Raw genomic sequence first — 23,030 nt, 5'->3', positions numbered from 1 at the left:
CAGACTAGAAGCAACTCTTGGGAACTCAGAGGGCCTGCGGGCTCAGGGAAAGAGCCTCTGATTTGCATGCAGAAGGTCCCAGGCTCAATCCCCGGCATCTCCAGTTAAAAGGACCAGGCAGGAGGTGATGTGTGGAGGACGTTTGCCTGAGACCCTGGAGAGCTGCTGCTGGTCTGAGTAGTCAATACTGACTTTGATGAACCAATGGTCTGATTCAGTATAAGGCAGCTTCATGTGTGTTTATACCAGATGCAAGCGTTTCTACGCATCTGCCAACTGCAATGGAATGGCTGGAGACTGAATCAGAGGTTTTCTGCACACAAAATTACATGTTCTATCACCAAGTTAAGGCCCCTCTTCTAAACTCTGTATTCACTGGAGTAGGACAGGAAGTCCAAGAGCTCCAACACAACTCTTACTCTGAATGCTCAAACTTCCTTTACTGGGGGAAGAGAGGATAATAAAATAATATGCAAAATCAAAGCTGTTTTCCAAATTAAAAAGGTAAAGGTAGCCCCATATGCAAGCACCGGGTCATTACTGACCCATGGGGTGAAGTCACATCCTGACATTTACTAGGCAGACTATGTTTACAGGGTGGTTTGCCATTGCCTTCCCCAGTCATCTACACTTTACCCCCAGCAAGCCAGGTCCTCATTTTACCAACCTCGAAAGGATGGAAGGCTGAGTCAACCTTGAGCCGGCTACCTGAAACCAACTTCCATCGGGATCGAACTCAGGTCGTGAGCAGAGCTTTTGACTGCAGTACTGCAGCTTACCACTCTGCGCCACGAGGCTCCTTGTTTTCCACATTAGCAATGTGTTAAAACAGACACTCAATGACCATCACATTCATGCATAAACCAGTGTGCTGTAGTAACTAGAATGTTGTGCTAGTTATCCTGGAGACAAAAAGCAACAAATGGTGCAAGGGAATAAAATTTAATAAATAAAGTACTGAAATGCATTTTGCACAAGCTTCTTCAGGGGGATCTTTCTCTGCTCAAGCGTCCCCTGCAAGCATAAGACAATTACATTTTATTCCCTTGCAGCATTTGTTGCTTTCTGTCTCTGTTTTGTTTTGATGTGGCCCCCTCTCTTTTTTTGCTAGGATCTGGGAGACCCAGGTTTGAATCCCTACTCTCCAGTGAAAGTTGGCTGGGTGACCTTGGGCCAATCACACGCTCTCAGCCTAACCTCCCTCACGGGGTCGTTGTGAGGATAAAATGGAGAAGAGAATGCTGTAAGCAACTTTTCGGTCCCCGCTAGGAAGAAAGGCGGTGTATAAATTAAGTACATAAAACAAACTTGCATCAGATATTTTTAAAGTTTTCCTTAAACATATTAGAAGAAAATGATTCATTATTTGCTGTGAAGCCATAAATACATTCCCAGAAGGAAAGCATTTAAAAGATTTTGTTCTCTGGCGTTACCTATTTTATCTTAGCATAAGGCACAGTACTAAATTGGAGGTGCCAATTTATTGCGACACCGCTTAAGAAATTAACATTTATTCAGTTTGCCATTCACATATTCAAAATACTGTCCCATTGTGGCACACCTTTAAAATACTGCAAGATTAACTGATGCTTCAGACAGATTTGTACACCAGATGTATATGTAGTAGGCTGTGGCTCAGTGGCAGAGCCTCTGCTTGGCATGCAGAAGTCCCAGGTTCAATCCCCGGCATCTTCAGTTAAAGGGACTAGGCAAGAAGGTGATGTGGAAGACCTCTGCCTGAGACACTGGAGAGCCGCTGCTGGTCTGAGTAGACAGTACTGATTTTGATGGACCGAGGGTCTGATTCAGTATAAGGCAGCTTCATGTGTTCATTGTTTGAGATGTATGCTGGTATAACTCCACACACACTGAATGAAATCTGTAATCAAAAGCAGACATTCTCCCACAAAGGGGCCAAATCCTGAAGCATCTCTCTGAATTATTAAAGGCGACTGGGTTGCAGAAAGACAAAAATCTCCTGGTCAGCAGAGAGCACCTTAAACAAGCTACTTACTATTCAGGGTTGTGGGAATCTGAGCCATCGTAGTCTTCCTCAACACTCCTCGCTAGCTTTTAGCCATCTGCAACTGAAAAAAATATATGGTGCCATTAATAATGCAACGAGGACAGAGCACAGATCTTACCATTCAAGGAGACAACTCGTCCGTCCCCTTAAACTGAGACTTCTAACAAGAAAACAAAAAATGGCTTTGCACCTTTTGGGAGAGGATGAATTTATATGGGAGGCAGGGAGAGAAAGGATTTTTTAGTGATCTTGACTCTAGAATGCAGGAGAGGAGAAGGCTGAACGATGCTTTGAGCCCCCATGGGGAAGAAAAGTGGGATATAAATGAAGCAAATCAATAAATAAAAATAAATCCAGTAAATTAATCTTAAAGATTGTGCAGTCAGTAGTACTTGAACACCAAAATATGAATAGAATATCTGGGAGCAAGAACAATATTATAGAAGATTCCCCCCCCCCCGACATTTTATTTATTTTTTATTTTATTTTATTAGATTTTTATCCCACCCTTTCCCTGCCAAAATGGGGCTGAGGGCAGCTCACAACATACAACGTAACAGTATATAATACAATAAAATATAACATTTATTTAAAATATATACAGATTTTATCGTCGAAGGCTTTCACGGTCAGAGTTCATTGGTTCTTGTGGGTTATCTGGGCTGTGTAACCACGGTTACACAGTCCGGATAACCCACAAGAACCAATATACAGATTTTAACACCATAAAAATAAGAATTGCACCATTTTAATTTCTCCCCATAATACTAATTAAGAATATAAGTACATCTCAATAATCGGGGGATCAAATAGAACCCAGTCAGATCAAACAGAACCCAGTCAGATCTGACTAATAATAATGAGACGACTGATTGGAGCCCAGAAGAAAGAAATAACAATAGGTGAGTTCAGGATCGTCCAGCTGTTGTATAAAACCGTTGTTGTCCACAACCAGAAGCCTAGAGGCACTTCTCTATCTAACAAGCCATTTGAAACTGAGCCAGGTCTCAGGTCTCTTTAGACAGAGAGTTCCACTAGGCACTGGCCACCACCGAAAAGGTTCTGGTCCTGACTGAGGACAGCCGGATAATCATTGGGTCAGGGACCACCAGGAGGTTCCCTTTCGAAGAGTGTAATGCTCTCGGGGGGGGGGGTATATCGAGAGAGGCGGTTCCATAAATTCGATGGTCCCAGACCATTTAGGGCTTTCAGGGTGAGCATCAGAACCTTGAATTTGATTTGGTACTCAATTTGGAGCCAAGACAGTTGACAGAGCACTGATTGTATATGTAGCTTCTGGAGCAACTTCAAGGGAAGCCCTGCGTAGAGGGAGATACAGCAATCCAGTCTGGAGGTGACTGTTGCAAGGATTACTGTGGCTAGGTCAGGGAGGGACAGGTAGGGGATAAGTTGCTGGGCACGGTGAAGATGGAAAAATGCCGTCCTGGCCATATTTGTAATTTTAATCTCCAACGAAGGGAAGTATCCAACATAACTCCCAAGCTCTTGACAAAAGAAGATGGTACCAATTGGATCCCATCAAGTTGTAGGAGCTGATTCTCCCTATCAGTGCCTTTTTGACCCAGCCACAAGACCTCAGTCCTTGATGGATTTAGTGTCAGTTGACTCTGTTTTAACCTCATCACAGCCCCAGGCACTCAGCCAGGGTATCCAGAATAATACCTGGTTGGCCATCCATCAACAGATGTAGCTGGGTATCATCTGCATATTGATGACACCCCATCCCAAAACTCCTAACTAGCTGGGCAAAGGGGTGCATATAGATATTAAACAGCATTGGGGAGCAGATCACCCCCAGAGGAATCCCACATACTAGGGAATATCAAGTTGAGGTCCCCAACCTTGGGGAAAAGAGATAAGCCATTGCAAGGCTGTCCCTCATAGTCCAATGTCGGCGAGGTGTTGGGTCAAACGATCAACCATGTCAAATGCTGCTGATAGAGCCAACAACAGCAGCGTTGACCCGCCCCAATCCAGCTGTCGACAGAGATCGTCTGGGAGGACAATGTATCCAAGATGTAGCCTTGACTAGCAAATTAGTAGGAATCTAAAGGCACCAAAAAGGCTAATAGAAGACTGAACATTCCAAGATGTGTAATATAACACACCCATTTCAGGGCACAGATGAAAAGAAGTTCCATTCAAAAGAGAACATAACCAGAACAACCTCATTATGGTGCCTGTTTATTATTTTGTATCTCAGAGATCGGTGTCTGCCTAGTGAGACTTCCAGGTATATTAACTCAGAGGAAGTGGGCTGCAGTCCATGAAATTTTATGTTGGAATAAAATCTTGCTAGCCTGTAGGAGGAGCCTCTGGGCCCCTTTGTTTTTGCTGCCACAGACTAACACAGACAGCTACCCATCTGGAATTAGTAAATTAGTCCATCTCTGACCTTTGATATGTGGGATCCCGCAGGGGGCTGATCCTCTCCCCAATGCTCTTTAACATCTGTATGAGCCCCCCTCGCCCAACTAGTCAGGAGTTTTGGGCTGGGTTGCCATCAATATGCAGATGACACCCAGCTGTATCTCCTGATGGATGGCCAGCTGGACGTTGTCCTGGAAAATCTGGCCAGGTGTCTGGAGGATATGGTGGGATGGTTGAAACAGAGCCGCCTGAAATTGAACCCATCAAAGATGGAGGTCCTGTGGCTGGGCCAGTGGGGGCCAGGTCACGGGACTCAGCTCCCCGCTCTAGACGCATTACAACTAGTACCAGTTCTCTCGGTCAGGAGTTTGGGGGTGACTCTGGACACCTCTCTTCTGTTGGAGGCCCAGGTCACCAATACTGCTAGGACAGGATATTTCCATCTTCACCAAGCCCGTCAGCTAACCCCCTACCTTTCCTACACTGACCTGACCACAGTGACCCATGCAATGGTCACATCTAGATTAGACTACTGTAACTTGCTCTATGCAGGGCTGCCCTTGAGATTGCTCCAGAAATTGCAACTGGTCCAGAATGCAACAACACGGGTCCTTACAGGAACCCCATTGAGAGCATACATAAAACCTGTGCTCTGCCAGCTGCACTGGCTCCAGATGGAGTACTGGATCAAGTTCAAGGTCTTGGTACTTACCTTCAAAGCCTTAAATGGTCTGGGACCATCGCATCTAAGGGACCACCTCTCCCGATATACCCCTCAGTATGCTAGTCAGGAAACAGCTTCTTGGTGATCCCTGGCCCCAGAACTATCTCACTATCCTCGACCAGGGCCTTTTATTCCCTGGCCTCAGCATAGTGGAACTCTCTATCTAGTGAGATCTGTGCCCTGTGGGACTTAGTTCAGTTCCGCAGGGCTTGTAAGACAGAGATGTTCCACCAGGCATATGGTTGAGGACAGCAGCAATCATGTATATCATCTGGCCTCCTGTTCTCAGTTTTCCTTCCCTTCTTCCTTCCTTTTCCTTCCTTCCTCCTTTTCCTTTATCCTTCCTGTCTTTTCTTTTGGTGCCTTCCTGTCCCTGGTTTCCTTCCTTTCTACCCATGGCCCTGTGACCTCAAGGCTGCTGTCGGTCTTCCTGTTATCATCTTGGACCTATTTTACATATTAAGATCAGTTCAGCCTACAAGAATAGAATACGTAGCCTTGGATGCCATCTAGAAATTATTAGAAACAAGACTAGGATTTTAAATTATATGTTTTTAAAAATATACAACATAATTAACATTAAAATATTACGTTGTGAAGCTGCCCTGATCCCGGCTCTGCCAGGGGAGGGTGGAGTATAAATCTAATAAACTATACTAACTAATGACACTATGTAAGTGAAAAAATGCAGGAAAAGGGAACAAAAATTAATTGCAGCTTCAACCATGCTTAGATTTATACAGGACATCAATCCGAGTAGTTATCTTTAAACTTTACCTCAATGTAACACAACGAGCATAGAGTTATGAAACCAGTCACTGGGGAGGCCTTGATATAACCCTACGTAGTACCCTTACCTAGCGAAGACCATAGCGCAGTCACACAGAGATGACCTGGTCCACCAAATCTGAATCATTTAACTTCATAACTGGATATCATTAAGGGGAAAAATCCATTAAAAAGGAACTGGGATATAAAAGGAGAAACTAATTGTTTGAGGCTCATGAAAGCAACATAAAATCACCCAGACTCAAGCAGATTACATACCAGCATGGTGTTTTCTTCTACACCTAATCATTTCCTCGAGACAAAGGTTCATGTATAAACAGCTATTCTAACAAGAAAGTTAAAAAGAAAAACATGCCCACAAGTATGACTAAGCATAGTTATCTCGTTATCAAACCTTACTCTTTTTTAAAAATCTGATTTCGAAGCTAGATTCTCCTACTTCTTAATCCACGTTTTCCACCTTTAGGATATATTCCTCAAACCATGTATTGTGAAGTTAATGACATAATTAAGCACACTCTGGAGGAAGCTGTCTGAGGATGGTTCCAGGGGATGGTTGGCCCCGTTAGCAAAACATAGGGCTGCTTTTCACCGCTGCCCGTCACCAGTAGGTCACCTGCTCCCACAGCTTGGCTTCTGCAATCTACTGCTGAGGATCGATTTTGATGCCCTTAGCTGCTATTCTCCATTACTCAGCCAGTGCTGTTGCTGGGGGTGGAAGGAGAGTGACCTGAAAGAGGGCCCACCCTGGCCCCAGACTAAGAGTAAGGGTCTCTGGCTCATCAAACCTGCAGGAGTGATAGTCAGTCTCTCTGTCACTCACAAATACCTCTGCCTCATTTTGGTGCTGCATACATTGAGGAGATTCAAGGACTTCCTTTTTTTTTTAATTAAATTTTTATTTTCAAAACAACATAAAAGCAACACATACAACATACACTCCTTCATAATAAAATTCCTTATCTACAGCAAGATCTTCATCAAATATCACATGGAGCGGAACAAAAGCAATTATACTGTCTAGTACTAATCTTTAAATCTTCAGAGCAAATAAATCTTAACAACGCAAAACCGATATATGCAAGCCTACGTACAAAGTAACTCATTGCAAAACTTAATATTATATTATACTAGTACCAATTACTGAGCCTCTCAACCAATATATCTAGACAATGAATAATACTGCATATTTGTTATTGGTAAATCTAATAATATAACCAACCTAGTAACTTATGATAAGGAGATTCAAGGACTTCCGTATCACCTAGGAGTAGGGTTGCCAACCTCCAGGTGGTGGTTGGAGATCACCCACTATTACAATAGATCTCCAGGTGATAGAGAGTAGTTCACAAGCAGAAAATGGCTGCTTTGGAAGGTGGACTCTATGGCATCCTACCCCATTGTAGTCCCTCCCCAAACTCTGCATTCCTCAGGCTCCACCCCCCAAATCTCCAGTTTTGCCCAACCCACAGCTGGCAACAAGCCGAAGGGCATGAAAGTGCTCTTTGGCCATGACTTACATCTCAATGCCTACAACATCCAGCCCATTGAAGTAGGTCCCAACCATAAAGCATTTCCTTCATTTGTCTTGCTTATTTAAATTATATTATTTAAATTGGCTGTTTTGGGAATTTCTGTAACCCTAAATAACAAAGAAATAAAATGCCGAACGACTGAGATATTCAATTTGCAGCTCTAAGATTAAGGGTATAATATGTTTATTTTTCCATTTCTAGTCACAATCTTTTGTTCAACATTCAGGTCCATTTATAATACTTATCAGCTATTCTAGCATGAAAGCAAAATAACCTTTGCCTGAACTCCTCTACAAAGGAACTAAAAAACATCTGGGCTGAACAGAACATTTAGATCTGCATTTGATTAAAAACAGTCCTAAATTGTGATTTTAATTTTTTAAAAAATATTTTTTTATTTAATCTATTTTATTCATATTGTAAGCTGCCTGGGGCTTCATACGAAAGAAAGGTAGCTACTAAATGCTTTAAAAAAATAAACAAACACTGTGAGCATTTAACACTGGAGTTGCCGGCAAGATCTGTATGTGTAGTAGAGGATGTGTAAGTAAACATCAGTTTGCAAGCATAATGCAAGCATTCTTCGTACTATCACTTTAGGCACTGACACCTTAAACATTACGGAAAGAGAGAAATCTTATGTAGAATCTACGCAAAAATAAGACCAAAAAAACCTTATCCCTTGAGTATTAATAAGCTACATTTAGAAACACATGCAAACTTTATAATGATTCAAAACGAACTCTCTCTATAGTGCTGTCGTATTGTTTTTCAAACTTTTTCTGATGTATTCTTCTGTGAAAGATATGTTGGAACCATGCTGGCTTAGGACAGTTCACCACCAAACCAATCTACTATCCGTTGAGAATAGATATCAGAGAGACCGCTCCAATATTACTATGTCAGGCCTGCTGTATACCTGTTTCAGAATGAAGAGGTATAACTCCAAAGTGGTAGAAGAATATATATCACTTCAGACTACAGAGGATATCTTTTTTAATGTGTGCCCCCCCCCCCATTAAAAAACCTCCTAGCAGAAATACAAAACCCTATCATACCAAGGGGCAGGCTGTGCTACAATTTTTCTTCTTTGTGTGTTAACTAATATTTACTTTATAGGACACTTTTTATGTAATGGAACATTCAACATTCTCATCTGAAGTGGCACAAGCCACTACAGTACCTCAGGAGTCTATGACCCCATCCAATGACTAAATCAGACGTAAAAATATCATGACGGCTTTCCAAAATACGAGCTAGCAGGCAGACAGACATATCCTCTGTTCCCCACAAACATGTTTACTTCTGTATTTACTCTTAAATGTCTGCATTCTTGATCGTGTATCTAACAGCAAAGTGTGGCCCCACCATGCAGGTCAAAAACTCTGCAATGGGAGGCAGCTGGATTTATCTCACCACAAACTTGGGATAATCCCTAAACTTGCACAAAAATATCAAAAGTGGGTGGAAAATAAATTTGGGGTTAAACACCCCCCAAAGTGAAAATAGCTAGCCAGCAAAAATAAAGTCCAGATCTGCAGTGGGGGGAGCGATCAGTGGACTGATAAGCAAGGAGAGGAGGGAACCAGGCAACTGGGCAGGTTGGGAAGGTGGAGGTGGGGAAATGGGATGATTGGGTGGGTGGGGAAAAAGGGAAACTGAGGCACAATTAGAAGGGAGGAAGCGGTGGGGTGGTGGTGAATTTTCCCTTCTATGTAAGTCCTCACGGGTCCCCCTCCAGGTACGAATATTTTATTTACAGTTATGACCACTTTAACCCGCCAAGCTACAATATTACAAATGATCCAAGAAAATATAAATAGTTGTCACCTCAATATCTTTCAGTGAATATAGAGCTATTGCAAGCACTGGGGTCTATTACCACAAAAAATAATTTACAAGTCTAAAGAACATATTCTCCCTGCAGAAGTCACAAAACAAAAGCACAAGGTTATTAAAACAAATTACACAGAATGCCAAACATTGCTCTGTGCATACACTCCCTGCAATTCTTGGCTGCTGTTTAATAATTGATTTTAGGTTTATTTGTATGGTGTTATGCAAGCCACTTATTAATTTTGAAACTTCACTGGTTTTATTAACTACCAAGCTCTGCCAAGCATTAGGAGAAGGCAACGAGAAAGATCACTGCCAAGCAAAAATAATTTACGAGTTTAAAGAACGAATTCTCCATGCAGAGGGAGTGGAGTAAAGTTTCATTCAGCATGAAATCCAGCTCATGCATTTTCCATGCTTCTTGAGCTCAGTGCTTACAGTATAACTCTCTTGCTGTAAGATATTGCCACATGAAGAAAAACAGGAAAAGTCAGATGTCCTTTAGCTGAAACAACAGACTACTCGTAGCTGTGAGAAGAACGTATCAGTCTAGCACAGAGCAATTCTGTTTAGCTGTCCATTCGCAGTTCATGCAAGAAGGTAAGTATTAAGGAGACACGGAAAGAGCAAACAGATCTCTCTTTCTCAAGCACATGATTAAAAATGATTTTTCTTTCAATTGCATCAGAATGTTTCAAAGGAGAAGCGAAAGGGAGACTCTAAGAAAGAAAGAACTCCACATGTAAGAATTTATTATCGTTAATAGGTTGTATTTTCTTCCCACCCTCCTTAATAAAAAGAACAAAATCGCCAACAATGGGTCAGCTAGCATGTTATGTAACAGGCCGTTCCCACAACCGCTACATTAACAGGATACTGCGCTACTAGCCAAGAGTCTGAGCTGATTTCACACCAAGAACAAAAACCGAGCTTTTGTGTAAGGCCCAGAGAGGGAGACATAACTTTAAAAAACACACACAAAAAACCCAATAACAAAAGGCATAGATATCTGACTGTACTCCCATGAATGAACTCTTACCAAATTGCCTAATCCAAATATTACTGGAACAGTACTTGCAGAGGAGTGCAACTGCCAACACCCTAGCAACTTTGCATAATGAGGAAATTAAAGATGTATCACGGCCTACAACTGCTATCTTGGAAAGAAGGGCAGGGTCGACCAACTGAAGTATGAAGTCTGGTTCATTCCACAGCCTAAAACTATTCTACAAGGAAAAGAGACTTCCAGCCCATTCCTGACCTTGAGGGCTGAAAGGCCTTAGGAGGGGCACAGGGGCCCGCGCCGGCGTCCTTGCCCCTTGGGCCAGTACCCGTGCCCCCTTGCGCCGGCAAGACTGGCATGGACGCCAGCGTCGGACCTCTAACACCGCCCTCCCTGCGCTGCTATGGCAGCACGGCCCTGGGACGCCGGCTCAGCCTCCCGCCGGTGTCCTGACGGCACACTTTCGTGCGCTGTCCTCCCGGCGGGCGTTTCCAGGGAGGTCTGGGGAGAAGCCGCCTTTAGGAGGCCTCTTAAGCCCTTTCAGGCCGGGAACACCCCCTTTGCCCTCACCTCAATGTACGCCATCTTTTTAGGTGGCGCATCCCCATGGAATGCTATGCAGTGGTCCCACAGGGCTCGAGGGTGAGGGCAGCATTTTGGCTTTAGTGTGGAGGGGCTGAATCCTCCTTTGTTTTTTTTGTTTTTATTGTATTTTTATAATAAATCAAAACAAAAAAGAAAGAAAAGTATACATATAAAAAGGAAAAAAATACATATACATATATAGAGCGTAAGATTGTTATACATTGTATTAATATAAAACTGTATTTTACGCCCTAGATCAAAAACCCTCCCCCCACCACTGTGCCCATCACCAATGGACTTCCGATGAGGTGTCATGACAAAAATTAAAAAATCACATTGTTATACATTAGTTAAAATCACATTATACTATAATTCGTTAACTAAATTTTTAAATTTTGAATCCTCCTTTGGAGGTGGCGCGGTGGCGGTGCCTCCAGCCACCGGCTCAGCCTTTCCCCTCAGGAATGGGCTGCCGGTTTTTTTGAGCGTGAGGGAAGGATGCACACAAACACACACCGCCCACAGAGAATTGAAGGGAATAAGAGTGGCCAGAGGAATGAACCTTATAATACTAAAGTCTACGGAAGGGGTGTCGAACTCAAGTGTTACACGGGTCAGATATGATATAAGCGTCACTTGGTCAGGCCGAGCCATGCCTTGCCACCCCAGATCGAGAGGGGGTGGCTGCCGCAGCTGGTTCGCGGGCTGGATAAGAGCTCTCAAGATCCGGCCCGTGGGCCTTATGTTTGACACCTTTGGTCTATGGTCTTCCTATTCCCTTCCAACTCCCAACAGAAACTAGGAATGTACAGCAGAGTACTGAGAGGAACGTATGCATCTACAAGCATCACTTGCAGAGACACATTTGGTGTAGTGGTTAGAGAGCTGGACTGGGATCTGGGGGACCCAGGTTCGAGTCCCCGCTCTGGTATGGATGCTCGTGAGGTAACCATGGGCCAGTTACACACACTCGGCCTCAGCTAGCCCACAGGGTTGCTGTGAGGATAAAATGGAGGAGAATAACATATGCTGCTTTGAGTCCCCATTGGGGAGAAAGGAGAGATATAAATAAAGTAAACATCTCCCTAACCGTTCTTTCTTAGAAGGTTCTGAGAAGAATTTCCAGGGTTTCCCAAATAAAAGTCTTGTGGCTTTTAGCAAATATAGTAGTTTCAGAGGGTAGCCGTATTGGTCTGCAGTAGAGGAGAGGAGACTGATATAAGCCATTTTTAGGTCCCCATTTGGGGAGAATGGCAGTGTATAAATGAAATGAAAGAGTAATTATTTTATTTTCTCTTTCCCTTTTTCTGTGATTCTCAGATCCATAGCGTACCACTTCACGGTAACAGTGGGAGACGCATGAAGCTGCTGTATACCGAATGAGACTATCGGTCCATCAAGGACAGTATTGTCTACTCAGACTGGCAGTGGCTTTCCAGGGTCTCAGGCAGAGGTCATTTCCATCACCTACCTTTGGGCCCTTTTAATTGGAGATGCCGGGGATTGAACCTGGGACTTTCTGCAAACCAAACAGAGGCTCTACCACCAAGCCATGGCCCCCTCCCAGGGGCAGGAAACTCATGCTAGAAACATCTGCTCATTTTTGGGCAACTGTGCCACATCTGGGTTGTCGGAGCCAAACTCAGGCTTCAGAAAAAAATTGCTTTCACTAGCGAGAATGTTAGGATAGGGTCACAGAGGACATTAACAAGAAATTCAGTTGAGGTTACCCGTAACAGTAAGCAGAAGTCAAGATCTGACTAAATCTGTGACCATTTGGTGGGGGGACCTGTGGCACCCACAAGGGGGGCTGAACAGCGTTTCATTACATTATAAAAGGGATAAGACCACAACTGTCTCTCAGCTGAAGTCAGCTGCAGAAAAGATGGAAGACCAGAGAATTCTTTCATGCATATTGGGGGAAGGATTTATTCACCCATTCCTTGGTTTTCTCCCCAATGGGGACCAAATGGGTCTTAAAATAGAATTCTGCCCTACTATATTTTATCCTCACAACTCATGAGAGGATAGGTTGAGACTGAATTGTGCAGGGGGTTGGATTAGATTATTCTGGTGGTCCCTTCCAACTCTATGATTCTATGAGAGAGATAGGATAGGTTGAGACTGCATTGTGCAGGGGGTTGGACTAGATTATTCTGGTGGTCCCTTCCAACTCTATGATTCTATGAGAGAGATAGGATAGGTTGAGACTGCATTGTGCAGGGGGTTGGACTAGATTATTCTGGTGGTCCCTTCCAACTCTATGATTCTATGCGAGAGAGTGGCTGGCCAAGGTCACCCACTAAGCTTCCATGACAGAGTGGGAAGTCAAACCTGAATCGTAGTACTTAAGTTCAGTGGTACTCAGTGGCTCGAGAACCACATGTGGCTCTTCGACAAGTCACCTGTGACTCTTCTGAGCACTGTCCCTCAGTGAGGTACTCGCTCATGTTTCAGGAAAGTGAGCAAGGTGGGACAGGTGGTTGGCAGGTTGTTTTCACTGTGAAACAGCCACTTCCGGAGACGTGAGCCTCCCTGAGGTACAAGCCCCAATGCCAGGGACGGAAGTAAATACGGCTCTCTTGGCAATTGTGAAGGTGGCTCTCTGTGAGCCGAGGAATGAGTACCACCTCTCTAGCCAAGTGCCTTACATTGCAGCCCTGTGCAGAGAGCTGATTTCATCAGGCTTAGACTGGGATATCTCTGTATAAGACTGCACAAATAAAATTTGATTTGGGAAATCTCTGAACCACAAACTACGAAATCCATGCAAACAGAAGTAGCCTTCAGTAACCAGCAACTCTTCTGCGCTTTCCGATTTCAAGCAGTATTTTACCTAGCGTTGATTGATGCTGCAGGATACTTAGTAAATAACTTCTAAAGGTTATTGGATCCAGCCAGATTTTCCACGGGTGAAAAAGGGAAGAGATAGTCCCTATGGTGGTGGAAAGTGCCGCCAAGTTGCTGCCGACTTATGACAACCCTGTAGGGTTTTCAAGGCAAGAGACATTCAGAGGTGGGTTTGCCATTGCCTGCCTCTGCATAGCTACCCTGCACTTCCTTGGTGGTCTCCCATCCATGTACTAACAAGGGCTGACCCTGCCTAGCTTATGAGATGAGCTCTTCCAAAAGGCTATGCTGGGACCTGCCTGGACAAAAGCCATATGGAATGGGGAATGTCATAAGAAGGAACTGGGCAAGATTTCGTGAAAAAGCTGAGACTCCAACCCAATATATGGTGCCACATCTCAAACTCATTTTAGTGCTCTAATTTCAGGCATTTATTAATATGTGGTACGATTCGATTGTGATCACATGAAGCTGCCTTATACTGAATTAGACTTTTGGTCCATCAAAATCAGTACTGTCTTTTAGAGTTTTAAGAAATCTCTAAATGTTTAAGAAATCAAGAAAAAATGTGTATGTTCTATTCATTACCCATCTGTAGAAATTCTGGGAAAGACTGAAGAAAATGTGTTGTGGAAAAATAAAAATAAATGTGGGGACAGAACAGAAATGCTACAAGTATGACAAATCAAAGGCGAAGACTGAGTTTATAGCAACTTAAGTGATAGACCCAAACCTTTAGAATAAAGTCCCTCTGACGGCAGAGAAGAAATGAAGAACGGTACAAAACAACTTGATGACAGACCACTACCAGGAAGAACTTTCCACAAGGAGTGGTGGATGTTTCACATTTTGTTTGGTAGAAGAAGGGAAGATGAGGAGAAGGAAGAAGAGGAGGAAGATCTGGTTTTTATACCCCGGTTTTCACAACCTTCAATTTGGAGTCTCAAACCGGCTTACAATTGTCTTCCCTTCCTCTCCCCACAACAGACACCTTGTGAGGTAGGTGGGGCTGAGAGAGTTCTGAGAGAACTGTGACATGCCCAAGGTCACCCAGCAGACTTCATGTGTAGGAGTGGGGAAAACAACCTGGTTCCCCAGATCAGAGTCTGCCACTCATGTGGAGGAGTGGGGAATCAAACCTAGTTCCCCAGATTAGAGTCCACCACTCTCAACCACTACACCAGAAGTACAAAGCTTATTTAGGCGAGAGACAGAAGCTAGCTTTTTGATGTGATGACAACCAGGGTTATCCCATATTTATTTATACACTACAATATTTTTGGTATAGCTTTAAAATAAATGACATGAAATAAATGACAAGAAACTGAAGAATTTGGGATTAGATTTTGTGGCAGTAAATTTGGTCATTAAAATATAAAATCCTGAAGGCTGGAAAATAAGTCTTGCGCCTAAATTTTTGGGATGGCTCCTAAAGCCAAAGAACCTGCCTAAATTCACAAGTAAGAGGAAGCGCCACACAAGCCAAGATAATAACCAAAGAGAGTCAGCGGAAAGGAAGCTTTCTACCCATATAAACAATCTGTGATCGAGTTGATAATTCAGGATAGCAAGGCTGAACCAAACCTCAGTATCTTCAGCCATGTAAATAGTCCCTTAGAAAAACAAGGTTGTTTTTTTAAAAAAAAAAAACTTGGAACATTAAAATAATTGTGTTGGCTTTTTAAATTAAGTAAGGAGTTTACCTTACAATGCTGATGAGTAGTTTTAAACAGCTGCAGAGGGCATCTTTGAGGAATGTTCAAAATACTCTTTGTGAATCCACATGCCCTCAGAGGGGTGTTCAACCAACAGGCCTCAGGGTCAAGGTGAATGGTGACAGCAGACAGAGGAATTCTAGGCAGCACAGAAAATGCACGTTCGTTTCCCTGTTTACTGTGCACAGATTATATATCTTCCTTTAAGGCAGTGCTGTTTTAGAGAATTGCACTTTTCCACCACTTAAGATGACGCATTTTGTACTGGCCTGAGGCTTTTTTAAAAGGTTCAAAAAAGTAGGAAACCCAACTCTATTCGTTGCCTTCTTGAATCGGGATTTGGAGACCCCTTAATGATCCAAGCAACATAGCAGCTAATTACGAGACTGCTTTATTCAACCATTTGGCAGCAAGTTGCAGATTAAAGAATGCATCACCTCTAGATTAGCCAAAAGGCAAGAGGCCATGAGTCCACTTCCTTCATTAAACTACCTTTGTAGCATAGTACATTAAAATGTTGCTGATATTACCAAAACACAGAAAACTAATTTGTCAAAATGCAGTTCGTTGTGGTTTTTTTTTTAATTCAATATATTCTCACAATTCGAGATTGTTTCAGGAATGCATGACTGGGAAATATAGGAAGGGAAGGAGGAAAACAGAAGGGGGAATGCCTCTTACAAAGGTCTCCAAGTGACACCTCTCATTGTGTGTGTGTAAAGTCGCAGCCAACTTATGGCGACTCCATTTGGGGTTTTCATGGCTAGAGACTGACAGAGGTGGTTTGCCAGTGCCTTCCTCTGCACAGCAACCCTGGTCTTCATTGATGGTCTCCCATCCAAATACTAACCAGGGCTGACCCTGCTTAGCTTCTGAGATCTGACGAGATCAGGCTAGCCTGGGCCATCCAGGTCAGGGCTACACCTCTCATTACCACCAAGTAATAAGTGGGGAGTTCGGGGATGGGGAGGCTCATTGCATTCCCTATGATGTCACTGAGACTCAATGGCGTCTCAAGTTGGAACCGGGCTTGGAAAAAATTCCCAGAAAAGCTAAAACATTGTTAACATGGTGGTATTCAGAAACAAACAATGCAACACAATATGTATTTGACATAAAAAAATAATGATTTCTAAGACTATTGGAAGCAAAAAGCAAATATTCTACAGATATTGTGTAATGACAGAAACCTTGGTTGAGAGAGATAATACCTACAATTGAGTTCGAAGATCTAGAACAGGTTACAAAAGTCACCTGCAGGAGACTGTATGTAACAGGTGTTGCTCCACTAATCTGAGGTCTGCCCATTAGCACTACCCTTGTTATTTAGAAAAGATACCAAAATGCTTACATAATCTCCTTATCCTAGCAACATATGGCACGCAAACCATAATGCATTTTAGAATCTGTGCAAGTTTTCGTTCTCTCGGGATTATGTTTCTAGGCCTGATAGCTCAAAATAACACAACAGTGGCACTGGAAGAGTCATACCCCCTCCTGAATATGTTTCTAAATGGCTGCTTCAATCCTAGATAATTGTGTTTTTAAAGATCCATGCTGTTTTGAACACCAGTGCGAACAGGATCCCTCTCCAATTAGGCCACTGCTATAAACAGTTCTAGGATCAAAATGAAAACTTGACAAACCTCCTCTTTCAGAAGGTGAACGCGGTGGAGTAAAATGCAAATCCAGGCCAGTAAAAACATGGACTTTGCTCTCAGGAGCCTCCTTTTTCCCCACTACCCCATCAGATGCTGCTGGGAGAACTTCTATGATCAACATGATTCAATTTTTATTTTTAATGTATTAAGATCATTAGAAAAGCCATGCTGGATCAGACCCATCAAGTCCAGCAGTCTGTTCACACAGTGGCTAACCAGGTGCCTCTAGGAAGCCCACAAATAAGACGACTGCAGCAGCAACCTGCCTGTGTTCCACAGCACCTAATATATTCAGCATGCTCCTCTGATCCTGGAGATTAGGTATGTCTAGTATTCATTGTGACTAGTTGCCATGGATACCTCTCTCCTCCATGAACATGTCCATTCCCCTCTTAAAGCCTTCCAAGTTGGCAGCCATCACATCCTGGGGCAGGAAGTTCCACAATTTAACTATGCATTAAGTGAAGAAATACTTCCTTTTATCAGTTTTGAATCTCTCACCCTCCAGCTTCAGCAGATGACCCCACATTCTAGCAGCAGATGACCTCCCATTTGGGGAGGGGCCGTGGCTCAGTGGTAGAGCATCTGCCTGGCATGCAGAAGGTCCCAGGTTCAATCCCTGGCATCTCCAGTTAAAGGAACTAGGCAAGTAGGTGATGTGAAAGACTCCTGCCTGAGAGCCACTGCTGGTCTGAGTAGACAATACTGACTTTGATGGACCAAGTGTCTGATTCAGTAAAAGGCAGCTTCATGTGTTCATGCATATTATGAGAGTGAGAAAAGCTTCTCCCTGTTCCCTCTCTCCATACCATGCATAATTTTATAGACCGCTATCATGTCTCCCCTTAACTGCCTTTCTTTCTTTCTCTTTCTTTCTTATCCTGCTTTTCAACCAAAAATTGGCTCATGAATCAAAACCTATTGTAAATGACAACAGAAGTTAAATACCAAGCACCCACCCAGAGTTTAAATATCAGAGACCTAATTACTCCCTCTCTCTTTACGTTTCACAGTATTTTTAGCCTTCCCTTGGTTTCGCTTTCTTTAGGGGAAATCTCGGCTAACGTCATTGGTGCTTAACGCCAAGAAACACAGCAATATCCCTTTCACACTTTTGTAGTTAAAAAATTGCATATGCTGCCTATAGGCATGCACATGTGTTGACTTATCCGCCCCCTCTCATTTCAGAATCCAAGTTGCGATACTTCCTCCTGCGGAAAGATCTACAGTTCCCATAGAAACATGTGGAGGTGTTTCGGGCTCTGTCATTCTTCCACACCTCCCTCCTTCAGATCACGGATTAATGTACACGGAAGATTTCACAAACAAACGTGACTCACCCTCTGCATTTGAAACGAAACACGCGCGCACAACCCGAACCAGGAGTTCAACTTACAAGAGGGTTTCAAAGGAGACAAAAATATCACAGCACATTCTTGAGACGCATCAAATGCCCACACATCAATATTTAACAATGAACTTATAAATATAATACACCCCTTTATTTTTTTAGACCCAGAAATGTTAACTATGTCCTGTCCCAAGGGCCACTGTGTGACTAACGAGCACAGCTTTATTAGGTTTTTTACACAGCACCCAGCTGCTTAAGGGAACTAATGTGTAAGTTTAAATAAATCACACAAAAATGAGCCAAGTATAGGGTTGCCTCTTTTTTTGAACTCCATAAGGAGGGCATGTCACCAAATCTTCCAGTTACCCTTTTGGGACAAAGGAGGAAGGTAAAGGGACTCGAGGAAGAAAAGGAAGGCCTATTGGGCTTCCCGGGTTTGACACATGCACAGGATGCATTAGCGGCCGATCTGAGCCTCATGGCAACTTTCAAAATGTACAAACAAACAGGAGTCTGGGGCTAATTTAAAGACAAACAGTATATTATGGACTAACAGTATTTTATGCCAACTTAAGTTTTCATGGCCTAGAACTAACTTACTTCTACAGATGCAACACAATGCACCTCACAGGCAGACTTTTTAATGTAGGATGTCATCAATACTGTTTATTTTTTGCTACAGCAGAATAACACAGCTACCCTTTTGGAACACTTTCCAGATGGCACCTGCATCTCTCTGACTCCCAACTGTGTTCAACTGGTGCACACCACACATTTTTTTCCATATGTGGATCGAGTAACTCTTAGGTTGCATTCAACACTTATACAGCTAATAGGGTTTCCAGGTGGGGAGGGGAGGGTTGGGTGGGCTGGGTTGCCAGATCCAGGTTGGGAAAGTCCTGGAGATTTGGGGGGTGGAGCCCGGGGCAGGCAGGGACCTCAGTGGGGCACAATGCCATAGAGCCCCACCCTCAAAAACATCCATTTTTCTCCAGAGGAACTAATCTCTGTAGTCTGGAGATGAGCCGCAATTCCAGGGATTCCCACCTTTGCACTGGCATCCCTAAACGCCAAACGCACAATACAAGCCCCACATTTAACAAGGTGGTAAAGTCCTATAGGCACTTTCTTAGAGGGCGAAAACGCATGGGAGGTTTTGCCTTGGATTTGTGTGTGTAAAGTGCAGTCAAGTCACAGCCGACTCACGGAGACCCCTTTTTGGGGTTTTCATGGCAAGAGACTAACAGAGGTGGTTGGCCAGTGCCTTCCTCTGCACAGCAACCCTGGACTTCCTTGGTGGTCTCCCATCCAAACACTAACCAGGGCCGACCCTGCTTAGCTTCTGAGGTCTGACAGCCTGGGCCATCCAGGTCAGGGCTGCCTTGGATTTGCCGCTCTCCAAACGCACATCCCCCCCCCCAGCCAAATTCCCCAAACTCAAAAACAAGCCCCCCATGCAGAGTTCTGAGAACCCAGATGGGGAAAACGGGCATCTCCGGAGCAGCAAACCCAAGGCGAAACCTCCCAGACATGTCCACGCGTGCTATACACACGTCCCCTGCGACGCGCGTACCCTCTTCCAGGCACAGACCCCATACAGGGAGCAGAGACCGGGAGAACCCCCCCCCTTCGAGTCCCTTTACCTTCCTCCTTTGTCCCAAAGGGGTAACTGCAAGATTTGGTGACATGCCCTCCTTATGTGTGTGTGGGTGTGTAAAGTGCCGTCAAGTCGCAGCTGACTTATGGCGACCCCTTTTTGGGGGGTTTTCATGGCAAGAGACTAACAGAGGTGGTCTGCCAGTGCCTTCCTCTGCACAGCAACCCTGGACTTCCTTGGTGGTCTCCCATCCAAATCCTAACCAGGGCCGACCCTGCTTAGCTTCTGAGATCTGGCGACATCGGGCTAGCCTGGGCCATCCCGGTCAGGGTGCCCCCCTTACGGCGTTCCCAAAAAAAAAAAAAAGAGGCAACCCTAGACTTGGCTTATTATTATTATTATTTTGGGTGCAATTTGTTTAAACCCCTCGGCTCGGGTCTCCTTCCCCAGGGAGGCCCCCCGGACCTTATTTCCGCCCCGGCGCCCTTCCCTGCAACCCCCCGGCCCCGAAGCCCCCTCCCGAACCCGGGCCACCCCCGAAGGAGCAGCGCCCGGAAGCCTCCCCTCCCGACCCGCGGCGGGGCGCGCCTGGCTGGGCCTGGCCGGCCGCCGGGGGAGCGCGGAGGGCGGCCGCCCTCCGCGCTCCCCCGGCGGCCGGCCAGGCCCAGCCAGGCGCGCCGAGGGCGAGAGCCCGGCCCTCCTCTCCGGCCACGCAGGGCGAGGGTCCGGCAGGGAGGGAGGACGGGGGACCCCCTCTGCAGGAGTCCCGGCGGCGCCTACCTGTTGCGCGCGGCTGCCCGCCAGCCAGCCAGCCCCGGCCTCTCCACCGCCTCCTCCCTGTCGCTGCCTCGCAGGCCGGGCTTCCTCCCTCCCTTCCTCCACTCCTCCCCGGCCTCGCTCCTCCTCCTCCTCCTCCTCCTGCCGCGGCCCCTGCTGCAGCCGGGCAGCGCCGGAGCGCGGCGGCCCCTGCAACGTCTGTGCGCGGCCCCCTCCTCGCGCGCGCCAAGGGTCCGGCGTCCGGCACGGGGCGCACGTGGCGCGCCCCGCAGCGCGCGCGCGCCCAAGCCCCCCGCGCGCATTCCCGGGGACGTTCCAGCGGCGCCGCCTCCCCTCCCTCCTCCTCCTCCTGGGCCAGGGGTCGCCCCTCCCCGGAGCTCAGGGTTCAGGGAGCCGGGGTTTCCCTCGGGGGAAGCCCTCCTGCCGGGGGCGCCGGCTGCGGTGGAGCGGGGCGGCTCGCGGACGAGGCCACCCCCGGCTTCCCCTTCGGGGCCGGGTTTAGGGTAGGGGGGTTCGGGTGTTTTACAACGGGCCGGTCGCCCGCTTCTTCCGGAAGGCCGCAAGGATTGGCGGGGTTGGTGGCTGGGGAAGGGGGTCTGCGAGGCGGGGATCGTGAAATTGGAAAGGGGCCGCCAGGGCCATCTGGTCCGACCCCCTGCACAAGGCAGGGAATTCACACCTACCTACCTCCCCCCCCCCGCACACCCCTAGTGACCAGAAGATGGCCAAGATGCCCTCCCTCTCATCAGAATCATGGAGTTGGATGGGGCCGCCAGGGCCATCTAGTCCACCCCCCTGCACAAGGCAGGACATTCACAACTACCTCCCCCCCACACCCCGAGACCCCTGCTCCATGCCCAGAAGATGGCCAAGATGCCCTCCCTCTCATCAGAATCATGGAGTTGGATGGGACCGCCAGGGCCATCTAGTCCACCCCCCTGCACAAGGCAGGACATTCACAACTACCTCCCCCCCACACCCCGAGACCCCTGCTCCATGCCCAGAAGATGGCCAAGATGCCCTCCCTCTCATCAGAATCATGGAGTTGGAGGGGACCGCCAGGGCCATCTAGTCCACCCCCTGGACAAGGCAGGAAAGTCACAACTACCTCCCCCCCCACACCCCCAGAGACCCCTACTCCATGCCCAGAAGATGGCCAAGATGCCCTCCCTCTCATCAGAATCATGGAGTTGGAGGGGACCGCCAGAGCCATCTAGTCCAACCCTCTGCACAAGGCAGGGAATTCACAACTACCTCCCCCCTCCACACACACACACCGAGACCCCTGCTCCATGCCCAGAAGATGGCCAAGATGCCCTCCCTCTCATCATCTGCTTTAAGGCCATAGAATCCGCATTGCTGACAGATGGCCATCTAGCCTCTGCTTAAAAACCTCCACGGAAGGAGAGCTTACCACCTCCCGAGGAAGCCTGTTCCACTGAGGGACCGCTTTGACACACTGCCATGCCAGGGATCAGTGGGGCCTTTCCCTTACCCGGAAATACGGTTGCGTCTCTGGATGGGGAGGGACCTCAGCAGGGTAACTAGAAAACAAAACAAGCCATGCTGGATCAGACTGAGGCCCATCAAGTCCAGCAGTCTGTTCACACAGTGGCCAACCAGGTGCCAACTTAAATAGAGTTTTCGGAAATAGCCCAGTTTTACTAATTTTGTTATCTCTCTGCAGTGGACGCTCACTGCGTGACCTTAAGCCAGTTGCACGCTCTCAGATAACCTACCTTACAGGGTTGTTGTTAGGATAAAATGGAGGAGAATAACATAAGCTGCTTTGGGTCCCCATTGAGGAGAAAGCCGGGATATAAATAAAGTAAATATTTCCCTAACCGTTCTTTCTTAGAAGGTTCTGAGCAGAATTTCCAGGGTTTCCCACAGACAAGTAGTTAGTATAGTAGTTTCAGAGGGTAGTCGTGTTGTTTCTGGAGTAGAATAGATAGATTCAAGTCCAGTGTAGTACTATCTCATCCTTCCTTAAGGGGCATATAATTCTTGGAATGATATTGGAGTTCCCGAAGTAATGATGAGGCGAATCCTTTAAATCAGGCTATGCTTAGAGGCCATCAATAACACACCTTTTCATTGTGATAATTCCAGAAGGGTAGCCACGGTAGTCTGTTCTAGCAAAACAAGAGTTTTGTATGCATATTTATTAAAATATTCATATATAAAATA

General features: G+C 45.8%; 1 protein-coding gene across 1 annotated transcript in view; it reads right to left on the bottom strand.

Moving 5' to 3' along the window:
- Positions 1 to 20,860, bottom strand: part of ITSN2 (intersectin 2) — a 112,936-nt gene extending 92,076 nt beyond the window's left edge. Inside the window, exons 1-2 of the mRNA XM_056856153.1 lie at positions 20,844 to 20,860; positions 2,015 to 2,087 (exon numbers count right to left, since the gene is read on the bottom strand). Of these exons, the coding sequence (XP_056712131.1) occupies positions 2,015 to 2,042 (28 nt within the window). The 5' untranslated portion in view covers positions 2,043 to 2,087; positions 20,844 to 20,860. The remainder of the gene's footprint in view (positions 1 to 2,014; positions 2,088 to 20,843) is intronic.
- Between the last annotated feature and the right edge of the window lie 2,170 nt (positions 20,861 to 23,030).

The sequence above is a fragment of the Euleptes europaea genome, chromosome 10, assembly GCF_029931775.1.
Source record: "Euleptes europaea isolate rEulEur1 chromosome 10, rEulEur1.hap1, whole genome shotgun sequence".
Taxonomy (NCBI): Eukaryota; Metazoa; Chordata; class Lepidosauria; order Squamata; family Sphaerodactylidae; genus Euleptes; species Euleptes europaea.
This window is presented reverse-complemented; position numbering and strand designations above follow the sequence as displayed.